This window comes from Aedes albopictus, chromosome 1 (assembly GCF_035046485.1).
Source record: "Aedes albopictus strain Foshan chromosome 1, AalbF5, whole genome shotgun sequence".
Taxonomy (NCBI): domain Eukaryota; kingdom Metazoa; phylum Arthropoda; class Insecta; order Diptera; family Culicidae; genus Aedes; species Aedes albopictus.
The window spans coordinates 207,070,227-207,085,436 of record NC_085136.1 but is presented as its reverse complement, the minus strand read 5'-3'; the positions used below and the strand labels follow the sequence as shown (position 1 = coordinate 207,085,436).

Sequence of the window (15,210 nt, the reverse complement as noted above, 5' to 3'; positions counted from 1 at the left end):
GTGTATACCTCGCACTATAATGATTAAAAGTAATATCATTCGTAATATATTAGTTATATTGGCAGATAAGGAAGGAGTATTTTCAAATATATATTTTAATATGTACAATTACCTACTTTCAAGGTAGCTGCAATGTAGTACATATGTCAGACGTAGTACAAAAACGTAGAGTTTGAGATAGGATTTACTATTTTCGCTATAACTTCGCTGGGTTGAGTGCTAGAGCTTTGGTGTCTTCGACAAATTTTCATAACTTTTCATGTTCTACAACATTGCCGAAAACGCCAAAGCTCTAGGATGCGAAATAAAAAAGTTTGTATCGCAGCGCCACCTATGCGGTGAAATTTCTAACTAATGTCCAAATGCAATTCAAAGAGCATGTAAATCCAAACAACTTTGCTGAAGACACCAAATTGATAGAATGCATCCACAAAGTGCTATAGCAGTTTATAATTGACCCAGCGGGCAGTGATGGCAGAAAAAGTCATTTTCAGCATATATTTCGATATACAGTAAAACCTCCATGAGTCGATATTGAAGGGACCATCGACTCAAGGAAATATCGAGTAGTGGAACAAAAATCCTTTGGGAAGCTTTTTTTGGGGACCATCATAGTAATCCAGAAATTATTTTTCAGTATGGAAAAAATTACCTCCATGAGTCGATATCGAGTCAAGGAACATCGACTCATGGAGGTTCGACTGTACCTCACTTTGGAGCATAATAACTTTTTTTGTGAGGATTTTAGCACCCTGCTGTCTTCGGCAAAGTTGTAAGGTATATCATGAACTATACTTTAACGGGTTTAGTATTATGACTTTAGTTAAATTAGTAGATGAAATAGGAAAAATACAAAAAAGCACGTTTTCCCATACGAATTTCCATACAAATTTCAATCGCGATGCGCAAAACGTAGGCGTAACCGATCCCTCTCAAATTTTGGTCAGTTGTTAAGGACCCCAAATGGAGTCGAAAAAACCTTGATCTGACAAAAATGTTCCGATGACCCACCCTAATGACTAATGGCTAATACATCTATGGGAGGGAAATGCATTTTTTTATTAAAACTACTTAAGGTCCCATTAGACGTGGCAAATATTTGGCCAAACAAACCCAACAAATGACCAACACAGCCTGAATCATAGCAACGTTGGAAAAATGTCGGACTTCAATGGCAAATATTTCAAGCCTAACTTTACCAAACACCGTATCTAACAAAATTCACGAATGGAGAAAAACGGAGCGGAAGTTCGCTGTTCCCATAGCAATTCCTACATTGAGCATTTTAGGAACGTGAAAATTCCAAATATTTTTTCACAAATCATCCCCAAAGATGAGTGATACAAGTAGCCCTTAACGAGATTCAGCGCCTCGTGTAAAAAACTCTTTTTTGTTTACATATGTTACATACGGTGTTTTGGTAAAGTTAGGCTTGATTTGTCATAATGACAAACATTGTAATGGCACCTTTAGGGCGCCGTTATAGTTACGGGTGAGAGTGGGAGTGCGCGTGTGCGAAGCCGCAAAAAATAATATCAACAACAGCAAATCCACGAAAATCCTTTGGACGCGCACTCTCACTCACTTTCACGCGGCACTATGGCAGCGCGATTGGGCACAATGTAAAAACTAGTGTTAAATTGGGCAACATAGCCTATTTCGTCTAAACATTGGTCTTTGTAGAGATGAAATTTGAATAACGAGTTCAGCCTTGACAAACAAGCTGTCACGCAGCTCCAACTGAAAACCCATAAAACAATTTGCTTTTTCAGTATTTTTAGCTTAACTTTTCAAAAGGGCGTATATACTTATTAATTTAAAGTAAATTTGAAATTAATGAAATTAAATCGATCCGTACTTTGATTGCAAATCAATAGATTTTTTTTGGTTTTCATATGGAACTGTCCATACACTACTTGTAAAAATATGAAAGCGATACAATTGCTATTGTCATACAGGGGATAGACAAAATGATCGGGACAGGCAATATTTTCACTTCTCAATTTTTTTTTCAAATAGCTGTAACTTCTCGAAAGGTGCATCAAATATTCTCAAATTTTTACTGTAAGATGATCAACTAGTTGTGTATCAGTGGTTCAATTTTAGAAAAGATCGGGCTATTATGGACAAAGTTGTAAAGATTCTAGTAAAAGGTATAATTATCCAATAGCCAACTTTGAGCTGTTATATCTCCGGATTCAATGAACCAAATGCAATGAAATGCTGACCAATTATGACTTATATAATGAGCTCTGAAAAACCTTTGACTAAACATAGAATTCTCAACGCCGAGTAAAATTATAACAATTAGATTATTTTTCTAATAAACACCAAATTATCCAAAACGTCAACATCGTTTCAATATTCAAAATACTAATTATAGTTTATTTAAATTCCCTCTAAATGTGTTGAATATAAATATGTTTTGAAGGAAAGTATAAACATAGCCAGCAATAAATTACAACAGTAATTGGATGCATATTAAAAATAGGCCAATTTACTTAAAAATCATAGAATAAAATAAATCGCTATAACTTTTTTGCTTGTTAAAATTTTCAAATTGAGTCAAACGTTTTTCATTATGTAAGTCATAAATGGTCAAAATTTCATTGCATTTGGTTCATTGATTCCGGAGATATAACAGCTTAAAGTTGGCCATCGATACATCATACCTTTTTCTAGAATCTTAATAACTCCGTACAGAATAGCCCGATCTTTTCCAAAATTGAACCACTGATACACAACTAGTTGATCATCTTACAGTGAAAATTTGAGAATATTTGATGCACCTTTTGAAAAGTTACAGCTATTTGAAATTTTTTTGAGTGAAGTGAAAATTTTGCCTGTATCGATCATTTTGACTATCCCCTGTATATAAAAAAATATGAAATTGAACTGAAATGTCCTATTTTTTAGAAGCTTGATTCCAAAGTTGCGCAACTTATGCGCTAACTTTTTCACCGTAACTTTCTAGAATAGGCCCAGATTATGCTTTAAATTGCTGGGATATGCGCAATCCAGCGCAAAAAAAAAGTTGCTGATCAAAATATTTTATATTTGCGATATTTCAATATTTCAACGCCTTTCAGTGATTTTTTATAATTTAGTTCTGTATAGAAACCTTGTGTTTTATTTTTTTTCTTACAGCTTTTTTAGTAACCTTTTCAATGATGTATTGTAAACTGAAGGGTTTCTCATGAAAAAAATGGTCTAAAATTGATTTAAGATAAACCGAGCTTATACGGCAAAAAGTTCTATTTTTCGTAAAATGCCATTTCATATCTCAGAAACGCAAAGTGCTAGAAATTTGAAACTTTGGGCTTTTGTTAATTGGAATGTTCACTTTCGACAAAAAATATAACAACAAGATTTGGTGAGGGTCACTTTTTCGATTTTTGTCCGCCTGATATCTTATAGTACAGTGGGGACGTCGACCCATAAAGAAGAAGAGGAAGTCTGTGCTTCTATTTAGGCAAATTATTTCGTCCGCGAGTCATATTATAGCGGAGCAATCAGCATAGTGTGCAATAATGTTTGATATTATATTTTAATTCTCATAATAATAAGGAACGAGCTCAACGACATGGCTAGATTTTGAAAATTGCTTAACGGGAGTACGCTGTGCGGCACGGAAAGTACACACGCGGTTAGATTCAGAAGATCTCATGCTAGGGGCTAGTCACGTATTTGTTGCAATTATTAAGATTAAGATATACTAATGTTTTTTATGCAATTCAGTATCATAATTTACATTTTATCTAACTCATTTTGGTATCATAATGGCTATTTTTTTCCGAACTGGTTCATTATGCAACTGAAATGAGTTGCATAATGAAAAATAGTTGTATAATGTTCATAATGCAACTCATTTGAGTTGCATTATGAATATTATGCAACTCAAATGAGTTGCATTATGAAAAAATCATTGCATAAAATTTTGTATGGAACTCGTTGCAAAACTCGATTTTTTCAGCACTCTTCGTATTTATCCAACTCGGCGAGCCTCGTTGGATAAATGTACGACTCGTGCTGAAAAAATCAACTTTTTGCAACTCGTTACATAAATAACTATTTTTTTACAAAAAAAAAATGATTGATTGGATTCTTGATATTATTGAATATTTGACACCAATAATATGTAGTTTACTATTTTAGCATCAAATACTTGGATTGTATTGGAAGTACACTGAGACACGAAACTGCCCTTGGCCCTGTAGACAGGGGTTTCTTTCTGTGTTTGTTAACCAATCGGAACTGGAGGCATTGCAATTGATTATGCACATAAAATCCAAATGTTCGTCACTGCTTGCATGTGATGTCTATTCGTGTTTATTATTTGAAACATTGTTTGCGTACCTACTTTGATGAAATTCACTAAATTTAAATAAAAATTAACGTATTCGCCAAAGTATTAGCATGTTAGTATCAGTTAGTGTTGCCCCTTGATTCCATGTCAATAATACGTTGTTTGGCGCGAAAAGTAAACAGTGAGCACTAGGCCGTTCCTATTTTTGCAAAAAAAAATTTAATGTCAAAAATACAATATTGCAAAGTGATCGTTTCAGTTAAAAACAATCATGTTTATATTTGAAGTCCATAATCCAAGATCATGTGGTCCTCATAAAAACATGATATTTTTTGACGATAAAAAATAGAGTAAGCTTCCTTTGGAATCTAAAAAAATTAAAATCGTTAATTTTCGGTAGTTTTTGTTTGTGAATAACTCAAACACGAATAGAAATATCGCAGTTCTAAGCATATTTTTGGTCCTTCAAAGTTGCAAAATCATCAAATCATGGCAACCTTGGGTGAATGTCAGACTTCGGTGTGCGAACCCGCAAAGCAGAGTATCACAAGCAGAGTTTCCCATTGCTCATGTGTACAAAAATGTGACAGCGAGCCTCACACCAAATTGTCTCCCAGCTCTTCAAAATCGCAGTGTGCTGCGCTGCTAGGAGGCTCACGAAAATCTGGTGGGTGCGAGTTTGGCGCATAGCTCCCGGGGAGCTCGTGTCATGCGCTGCGTGAGCTGTTATGGTATCTAAGGTGAAAAACATCTTGGTAACGAAGAACCTCAACAACTTTTTTCCGTACACAACTCAAGTGTCTGGTTGGCCTATGCGATACCATTAGGGACTCTCAATGCAAAGGTTAAGGTTTCGATTCTCGTTCGTTTAGGGAGTTTTTGTCGTGAAATTTTCTAATTTAATCAGCGCATGAGACGAAGCTCATGAGACACATCTTGAGAAAAATGAGGCGCACAACTTTCAGTCTCAAAATGTACAGTGCTCCTGGAAGCTTGCTTGCAATGTGGCTCCCGTACATGGGACTACAGCACGTGTACATCAACTCTGATCACAAGAGCAAATACTATAAACGCACACTTGCACGCTAGTTTGACTTGGCACTTTGCGGTGCATTATGGGCTTGGGTTACATACCTACCTTGAGGGTGGTAAAAATGCATAATCTGAAAATTTATTAGATAGCGAATACTTACTTGATACTTGATGGGCTACAACTTGTAGCGGTGAGTCTACGCCCAAGTCTACGCCGAATGAAGTATCTGCCTCCACTGGTCACGGTCCTGGGCGTATCGCTTCCAGTCGTCCTGAACGTTCAAGCCCTTAGATCCATCTCAACTGCAAAAAGCCTGGTTCTCTGCTGAACCAGCAAAACGTCACGCAAAAATTTTTCATTTTTATTCCCCCCTCCGGACGTTGTGGCATTGCAAATTGTGATAACACATGATGTTATTGTTTTGGTCGTTTTATCGGTCAAAACACCTCACATGAGAGCAGAGAAATGTTCCTGTGACAGCAAGTTGAAAACGGTTTCTGCTATTTCGAAGTGATAGTCAAAATAGTTATTTATGTAACGAAATGCAAAAAATTGATTTTTTCAGCACGAGTCGTACATGTATTCAACGAGGCTTGCGAGTTAGATAAATTCGGAGAGTGCCGAAAAAATCGAGTTTTGCAACGAGTTCCATACAAAGTTTTATGCAATGATTTTTTTCATTATACTACTCATTTGAGTTGCATAATGTTTATAATGCAACCCAAATGAGTTGAATTATTAACATTTTGTAACTATTTTTCATTATGCAACTCGTTTAAGTTGCACAATGAACCAGTTCGAAAAAATCACCAATATGATACCAAAATGAGTTATATAAAATTGAAATTATGATACTGAATTGCATAAAAACTTTCAATCGAATTTACTTTAGGAATTTACTGATATCGAAATGTGGTATCAATTCGCTGCTGAATCTATATTCCCATACTTAAAAACGTAAGGCTTATAAGTGGTAGCAAAAATAAAACAAAATTTGACATCTAATTTACTCTGTGGGATGCAAAACTACTCGCTGCATACCACCCTGGAATTGCTACGTCCATACTTAGGTATGGCGGCCCGGCGTGGGGTACCGCGCTAAGTACTGAATGCTACCGACGGAAGCTGGAAAGTACCTACAGGCTCATGTGTCTGAGGGTTGCAAGCGCGTACCGTACCGTGTCACACGACGCTCTCTGTGTCATTACTGGTATGGTGCCTATCAGCATTCTTATCAGTGAGGACATGGAGTGCTTCGAAATGCGCGGCACAAGAGGCATACGCAAAACTGTCAGGATGGCCTCTATGGTCAAATGGCAGCGCGCGTGGGACAGTTCCACCAAAGGAAGGTGGACCCATAGGTTGATACCGAGGGTAGATAGTTGGACTAATAGGCGCCATGGGGAAGTTTCATTCCACTTGACACAGGTCCTTACAGGTCATGGTTGCTTCCGACAGTATCTACACCGTTTCGGGCATGCGGATTCTCCCGAATGCCCAGTGTGCAATGGTTTAGAGGAAACGGCGGAACACGTGTTGTTCGTGTGCCCGCGTTTTCGCACAATGCGTGACCGCATGTTCGCCACATGCGGGGAGGACACAACTCCGGACAACTTGGTCCAGAGAATGTGTAGGGATGAGATTAGCTGGAATGCCGTTTCAACGGCAATCACCCATATCGTCTGGGAGCTACAGAGGAGGTGGCGCGTGGACTCGGAGAATGGCTAGTCCAGATGCAGTACAAGAGGTGGTCCAGGGGTTCGAAGTCGGCTTCGTAGGTCATACCGGTGCCCTGCGGTCGAGATCGACCCTTACAGCGATTAAGTGGCCGCGGAGAGGAAGTCCCGGTAGCGGTGCTGTCGTGGCGTCAGTCTACTGGGTTGGATCTGAGCCCGCGGTTGGAAAGGGGTCCCCGGCAAGGGTCGGGGTAGGTGAGACCCTGCTGTCTGCAACCTACGGATGCAGCTGATAAGGCCTGAAGGGTAGTGATACCCTTGCCTTCAGCAGGTCGGATCGGGTTGCATGTGGGCATCAGTTCTTGATGTCCGCTCAGCAGTAGGGCGCGGGCGGGGTTGATCCTGCCCGCCTTCCGAGGACAAAGGGAGTGGCGAGGACCACTCGGGAAACTGGCTAAGCGCCAGCATGCTATCGTGATGGACTCTCCAGTGCGAGTCATCGATGTTCGTTGCTGCTAGGCTACGGCAGCTAACCTTGAGGGTGCGATATGCACTAGCCCCTCTCTGAAGCAATACCTTCTTGGTGGTTCCGGAGAGACGTAGGGTTTGGCGACCATAGGAATGTGTTTTAGTGGGTCGAGGAGAGAGTAGTCCTGGCTTCTACCGGCATTGTAGAAGACGGCCTCATCCCCACACTACCCTAACCTTCCTGTTAGGGTGTCTGATGAGCAGATTTATCCCCCTATGGTTTAGAAGGAAAAAAAAAAAAATACCACCCTGGAAACCGACAGTATTCAAGAAGAAGGGAAGAGAGACGACGACGAGCTGACGGGCTGTCAGTTACCGAAAAGAATCGAAGGAACGTGCGCGATAATTATACTGAAAAAAAAAAGTTGAATTATTAGTTGTAAAACGTATCATATCTTTATTTCATCGGTTCGAATCACCACATTGGTGACCCGCGACGTCGCGAAACATCGAATTCAGTCGATAAAAACGTTCCGGCTTCGAGAATTCTCGGTCAAGAAAAGAGTCCACATTCTAACCTCAAAAATCATGGCCCAGCCAGATAATGCCAACAACCCAGCAGCTGCTCAAACTGCATTAGTTGGTGTTAAACTCCCGGACTTCTGGAAAACAGATCCGGTCATGTGGTTTGCCCAGGCGGAATCGCAATTCGCGCTGGCAAAAATCACCACAGATGAAACAAAATTTCATCACATCGTTGCTAAGGTAGACCAATCGGTAATATGCCACATTGCCGATTTGGTTACCACTCCGCCGGCCACGGACAAATACGACGCCGTGAAGAAGCGACTGATCGACCGTTTTGCCTTGTCTCCGGAAAATCGCTTGGAACGTTTGCTCGGAATGCATGACTTAGGAGACCTGCGTCCTACCCACCTGCTCTCCAAAATGCAGGAGTTGTCTACTGGTTTGGGAGTTGACAACAATTTGCTGAAGATGCTGTTCATTCAGCGATTGCCGGCAAACATTCGCCCTATCATCTCTTGTCACGACGGAACGCTTGCTAAAATAGCAGAAATGGCCGATAAAATGGTGGACACAGTAAGCGTACAAGCCTCTGCGGTTGCTGCTAGCGGCAAAGAATCGGTCAGCACGGCGGAAAACGAGCTTCGGTCAGAAATCGACTTACTCACGGCCGAAATCCGGAAGCTGAAATCATTCGGACGCTCGCGAAGCCGATCTGCTTCAAGGACACGGTTCTCGACGAATAGGCAATCCTAGGCGGGGGAGCTTTGCTGGTATCACCGGAACTACGGAACAAACGCCCGCCAATGTCGCCAGCCCTGTTCATTCGCATCAAAAAACTAGGTCCGTCCCAACCGATCTCGGCGGGGGTTGGGGATGTACGCGAAGGCCGCCGATTGGTTATCCACGATCGCACAACAAACTACCGATTTCTAATCGACACTGGATCCGACGTGTCGATACTACCGGCAAACAGGCGAGAAAAGAGCGGGGAGCTTTCTAGGCAGTCCCTGCATGCTGCAAACGGAACCAAAATAGCAACCTACGGAACAAAATTTCTGAACACGGACCTTGGACTCAGGCGACGGTTTCTATGGAACTTTATCATTGCGGACGTGACGATGCCGATTATTGGGGCCGATTTCATAGCTCACTTCGGGATCTTGGTCGATCTCCAACATCAACGGTTGACAGACGGTAAAACCGGCTTAGGCTCCCCTGGAAATGTGACGACAACAAACTTATACAACGTTACTGTCGTAAACACCGATCATCCGTATCGAGAACTCCTGAACGATTTCCGTGAAATAACTCTACCTTCGACGATGAAATCCCAAATCCAGAAAGACGTCACCCACCATATTGTCACTCGAGGTCCTCCAGCTGCGTCGAAAGCACGGCGAATGCATCCCGAAAAAGTAAAAGCTGCTAAGGAAGAATTCAGAGTGATGTGCGATTTAGGAATTTGTCGTCCTTCGAGTAGCAGCTGGGCGAGTCCACTCCATTGTGTGCCCAAGAAGAACGGACAATGGCGATTCGTGGGTGATTATCGTCGTTTGAACCAAGCCACCGTTCCGGATCGATATCCGGTTCCTCATATCCACGATCTGCTGAACTCATTTCATGGTAAGTCCATTTTCTCTACGCTAGACCTAGAAAGGGCTTATCACCAAGTACCTGTGGAAGAAAACGACGTTCCAAAAACAGCTGTAATAACTCCATTTGGACTGTTTGAGTTCACGCGGATGCAATTTGGCTTGTGTAATGCCAGCCAAACCTTCCAGCGCTATATGAATAAAATTTTCGGCGACTTGGATTTCGTGGTGGTCTTTATAGACGACATCTGCATAGCGTCCTCTTCTTCCGCGGAGCACCGCGAGCATTTGCGAATTGTTTTCGAGAGGCTACGTGAACACGGCTTGGTAATAAATGTAGCTAAGAGTACCTTCGGACGCACCGAAGTGGAGTTTCTGGGATACCTTGTCAGTGGTGATGGCGTGAGACCACTCCCAGCGCGGGTGCAAGCTATTATGGATTACGATTTACCTACATGTATAAAAGATTTGCGGCGCTTTCTTGCGTTGGTAAATGGGTACAAACGATTCATTCAGCATGCAACGGACATTCAAGCGGAACTGAGGAAACTTATTCCGGATAACCGGAAGAATGATTCCAGGAAAATCACATGGACAGAAGCCGCACGATCAAGTTTCCAGAAATGCAAACAGTCACTTGCAGAGTCCACGCTTCTGCACTACCCTGACACTTCAAAATCGCTTGGCCTCATGATCGACGCTTCAAATACGGCTGCAGGAGCAGTTCTTCAGCAGCTCAATAACGGACTTTGGGAACCACTGGGTTTTTATTCAGAAAAGTTTTCCAAATCTCAGTGTATGTATTCCACGTTTGGCCGTGAACTAACTGCCATGAAAATGGCGGTAAAATATTTTCGACATTTCCTTGAAGGACGGAATTTTGCCATTTTCACGGATCATCGTCCCTTAACATTTGCGTTGACATCTGAATCTAGTTCTCGTCTGCCACATGAGGAACGATATTTGCGTTTCATATCGCAATTCACTACGGACATTCAACACGTCAGTGGAAAGGAAAACTTCGTCGCCGATGCACTATCGCGCGTTGATAGTGTCCTGTCGCCTACTTCGATCGATTACGAATCAATCAGTCGCGATCAGAAACATGACAGGGAATTGCTCGAGTTGATGAAATCCTCCTCCACGTCCTTGAAATTCGAACAAAAACCGTTGAACAAATGCAGTAATACAGTATATTGTGACATTTCAACAGGTTGCCCTCGTCCGTTTGTACCCAAATCACATCGCAATGACGTTATGGAGCACTTACATGGGATTGCGCATCTCGGTACCCGGGCAACAAGGAAGCTCATAGCACAGCGCTTTGTTTGGCCTTCCATGAACGCCGATATCAACCGGTTCGTGAAACACTGCGTAACCTGCCAACGCTCAAAAGTACATCGTCACACTACGTCTCCGCTGGGACATTTCGATCTCCCCAAGGCTCGGTTCCAGCACATTCATATTGATCTCGTTGGACCACTCCCACCTTCGCAAGGACATAGGTATCTGCTCACGATGATTGATCGTTTTTCTCGATGGCCGGAAGCTGTTCCACTGACGGACATCACAGCACACACAGCTCCACTTGGATCGCGAGGTTTGGTGTTCCTGAAAATATAACAACAGACCAGGGACGCCAATTCGAATCGGAGCTATTCCATGAATTAACCAAAATGCTTGGCGTTCACCATGTTCGGACTACAGCATACCACCCGCAAGCAAATGGTATTGTGGAGCGGTTTCATAGGACATTGAAAGCCTCCATCATGTGCGTCAACCCGAAAGACTGGTTCGTTGAATTACCACTGATTTTGCTCGGGCTACGTGTTGCATACCGGGAGGATTTGAAGTGTTCAGCAGCAGACTTGGTTTATGGCCAAGGTTTACGTATTCCCGGTGAGTTTTTCGATTCGCCAGCATCCACTGTCGATCGCTCAGATTTTTGCAAGCAACTCCACCAGTCGTTCCAAAATGTGAAGGCACCTAATCCAAGTCATCATGATCAGCAAAAAGTGTTCGTTGAAGCAGAACTGAAATCGTGTACACATGTGTTTGTCAGGGTGGATTCAGTGAAACGACCACTTCAGCATCCGTATGAAGGACCGTACGAGATAATACAGCGTGACGACAAATTCATGGACGTGCTAATTTCCAAAAAGGCCCATCGAATATCCATTGATCGATTGAAGCCTGCTTTCACATGTAATTCACATTTGAAAGAGCATCCTCCAGACGATCGTCAAACGAAAGTCACACCAAGTGGCCACCGTATTAGGTTCTTGGTGTAACTGGGGGGGCTCTGTGGGATGCAAAACTACTCGCTGCATACCACCCTGGAAACCGACAGTATTCAAGAAGAAGGGAAGAGAGACGACGACGAGCTGACGGGCTGTCAGTTACCGAAAAGAATCGAAGGAACGTGCGCGATAATTATACTGAAATAAAACGTTGAATTATTAGTTGTAAAACGTATCATATCTTTATTTCATCGGTTCGAATCACCACAACTCTAAATAAATTGATATCAAAATGTGATATCGATTTGCTGCTGAATAATGCTAAATAATGGAAATTATACCTATATTTCATTAACGTTTATGTCATTATATTTATCTGTACTAATCAACATTTTTATTTCTTTCCATCAACAGGAACAATGAGAAGCGCAAAGAGAAATCTCGCGATGCAGCTCGATGCCGTCGCTCCCGGGAAACGGAAATCTTCCAAGATTTGGCAAGCCTATTGCCAATGCGCCAGGAGGATGTCGACCACCTGGACAAGGCATCAGTTATGCGTCTATCAATAGCGTATCTCAAAGTTCGCGATATGGTCGATTTAGGTATGTATTAATTTATTATATGTACTAAATGCACAAGCTTTCGGTCGTTCGTGGTTCGGCATGTAGATGGCAGCAACGCTATCGTTGTACTAAAAGCTTTCGTTTCTGTTTCATCCACTTCACATCTAGTTCCAACGGCGGACAAAAAAGAAGGTATCATAGCCGAGGCCGAGGATGGTAAAGCTACGGACGATGATGTTGATATGGAGGAAGATTCAAAGCCAGCTATGAATGAGCTAGCTTTGGAAAGGGAAAAGCTAGCCCTCCTTTCGTTGGATGGTTTCTTGCTAGTTCTATCTGCTGATGGAGATATCACCTATATCTCGGAAAATGTTAGCGATTATCTCGGCCTGTCTCAGGTACAATGACTTGGTTCCACAAATTTGTAACGATTACTGATATGATTTTTTTTTTCAAACGTAGATCGACATGATGGGGCAACCAATTTGGGAATACAGTCACCAGTGTGACCATGAAGAGTTACGAGAAGCACTTAACGGACGGCATCATAGTCCGTCAGAGCTGCTTAAGGGTGTAGCTAATAGCGATTGTAAACCGATGGAAAATCGTGACTTTTTCCTGCGGCTCAAATGCACCCTGACCAGTCGTGGCAGGAGCGTCAATATCAAAAGTGCTTCGTACAAAGTGATTCACGTAACAGGTCACATTGCATGCAAGGAAAACGGTCAACGGCAGCTGGTGGCTGTGGCCCGCCCGTTGCCACATCCCTCCAACATCGAGGTACCGTTGGATTCGAGCACCTTCCTGAGCAAGCATTCATTGGATATGAAGTTTAGCTATGTTGATGATAAGTAAGTACTGCGAGCCTTGAGAACAAAAACAAAATATCAATCTAAATTGGGTTCTTTCTTTTAAATATCAATACAGAATGTTCGCCCTGTTGGGTTACAATCCGGCTGACTTGATGGGCAAGTCTTTGTACGAGTGTCATCACGGCGTCGATTCGGATCACCTGATGGGAACCTTCAAGAATGGTAAGCGAACCTCAGACGCAATATTCTAATGTTTTAACGATGATGACATAAAATTTAAGTGGGTAGCCTTCTTGGTAGGAAGCTACCGAGAGAAAAGTACTTTTTCCCTGCGAGCAAGCAATTTTCTGCTCTGGTCCGTTTAGCACGCTGGCTTTTACAAGGGAGCTAGCAAGCCATAAGCTTAGGCAGTCAAGAATACAGCAGTAGACCAATTTCCGTCGCAAATCACGTAATTTTTAAATTAAATTTACGCATAAAATTTTATGTTTCTGGTGTAGCAAACTGCTTTGATACGCTGTACTAGCTAACTTGATTTGTAATGTTGACCTCGTTCAGTTTGCATTATGAATTAATCTTTGCACATAATGTGCATTAACAGACATTATGTAATGTACAATATTGTATGTAAACAAAAATAGACAACAGAAAGTTGAAATTGAAATGAAAACGTCCTGCATAAATTAAATGCTATCAATATCCGTTCCTTATGAAACTTGGAGCAGCCATGTACTGTCTATTATTTTCTGCTAAATAAATATAGGTACTTCACGCTAAATTAAAGGCAGCTAAGTTGTAAATATAGTATGGGACAAATATCTTAAATAGAAGAAAACGTGCATCTGTAGCCGATCTACTAATCTCTCTCTCTCTCTCTTCTTGGCGTAACGTCCTCAATGGGACAAAGCCTGCTTCTCAGCTTAGTGTTCTATGAGCACTTCCACAGTTATTAACTGAGAGCTTCCTCTGCCAATGACCATTTTTGCATGTGTATATCGTGTGGCAGGCACGAAGATACTCTATGCCCAAGGAAGTCAAGGAAATTTCCTTTACGAAAAGATCCTGGACCGACCGGGAATCGAACCCGTCACCCTCAGCATGGTCATGCTGAATACCCGTGCGTTTACCGCCTCGGCTATATGGGCCGATCTACTAATATAAATGGTTGAATCTTGAAAATGCTTGAAAACCACTAAATCGTTTTTAAGTAATAAGTTTTAAACAAACTGACTGGCATTTTTATTTTTCTTCTTTGTTCAAACTGGGATAAAGTCTGCTTGTCAGCTTAAAGTTCAATGAGCGCTTCCACACAGTTATTATTTTTTACATTTGGATCATTTTCGACCCAAACCGTGGATGCAATAAGAAGGTCAAATTAGAGCTTCCACTGCCAATTACCATTTTGCATTCGTATGGAAGTGTGGAAAGCGTGTGTACTTGAATTCCGTAAATGAAATCCATCCAGTCTTTACAACACTTACATTATTGGCACACCAGTCTTTACAACAAGAAGAAAAAGATTCACACAATACACCAGGATCACAGACAGAGTGCAAAATGCAGCACCACTCATGGGTAAACGGCACCATATAAAACTGATGTAGTACCGTAAATCGGGGTCAAATTGATCTCCGGGTCGAAATTGATCAGACGATTTTCCGTTATATAAAGCATACTGAAAATAGTTTCCATGCAAATATCGTTTAGTATCAGTTTTCAACAGCACGATACTTGGAAGGAAACTATTTAAAATATTCTCAACCTAACTGAAAAACGTCTGATCAATTTCGACCCGAAGATCAATTTGACCCCGGTTTACGGTACGTGGTGCCAATGGGGACACACATTCGAACGAAAGTAAAATATTACTCCATATCGTTCCACTTTTCCCGCTTTTTGTTTTTTTTAATACTTTTCCACATTCCAATGGTAGTAAGACTTTTTGAGAAATTATAAAAAATATTTTTTTATGTGCCTTCTGGAATAAGTAAA

The 15,210-nt window shown here is 41.6% G+C and overlaps 1 protein-coding gene across 1 annotated transcript in view; it reads left to right on the top strand.

Annotated features, from left to right (window-relative positions):
* LOC109415536 (protein similar) overlaps positions 1 to 15,210 on the top strand; it is a 268,510-nt gene that overhangs the window by 24,933 nt on the left and 228,367 nt on the right. Inside the window, exons 2-5 of the mRNA XM_062846159.1 lie at positions 12,258 to 12,445; positions 12,575 to 12,804; positions 12,869 to 13,257; positions 13,334 to 13,440. Of these exons, the coding sequence (XP_062702143.1) occupies positions 12,258 to 12,445; positions 12,575 to 12,804; positions 12,869 to 13,257; positions 13,334 to 13,440 (914 nt within the window). The remainder of the gene's footprint in view (positions 1 to 12,257; positions 12,446 to 12,574; positions 12,805 to 12,868; positions 13,258 to 13,333; positions 13,441 to 15,210) is intronic.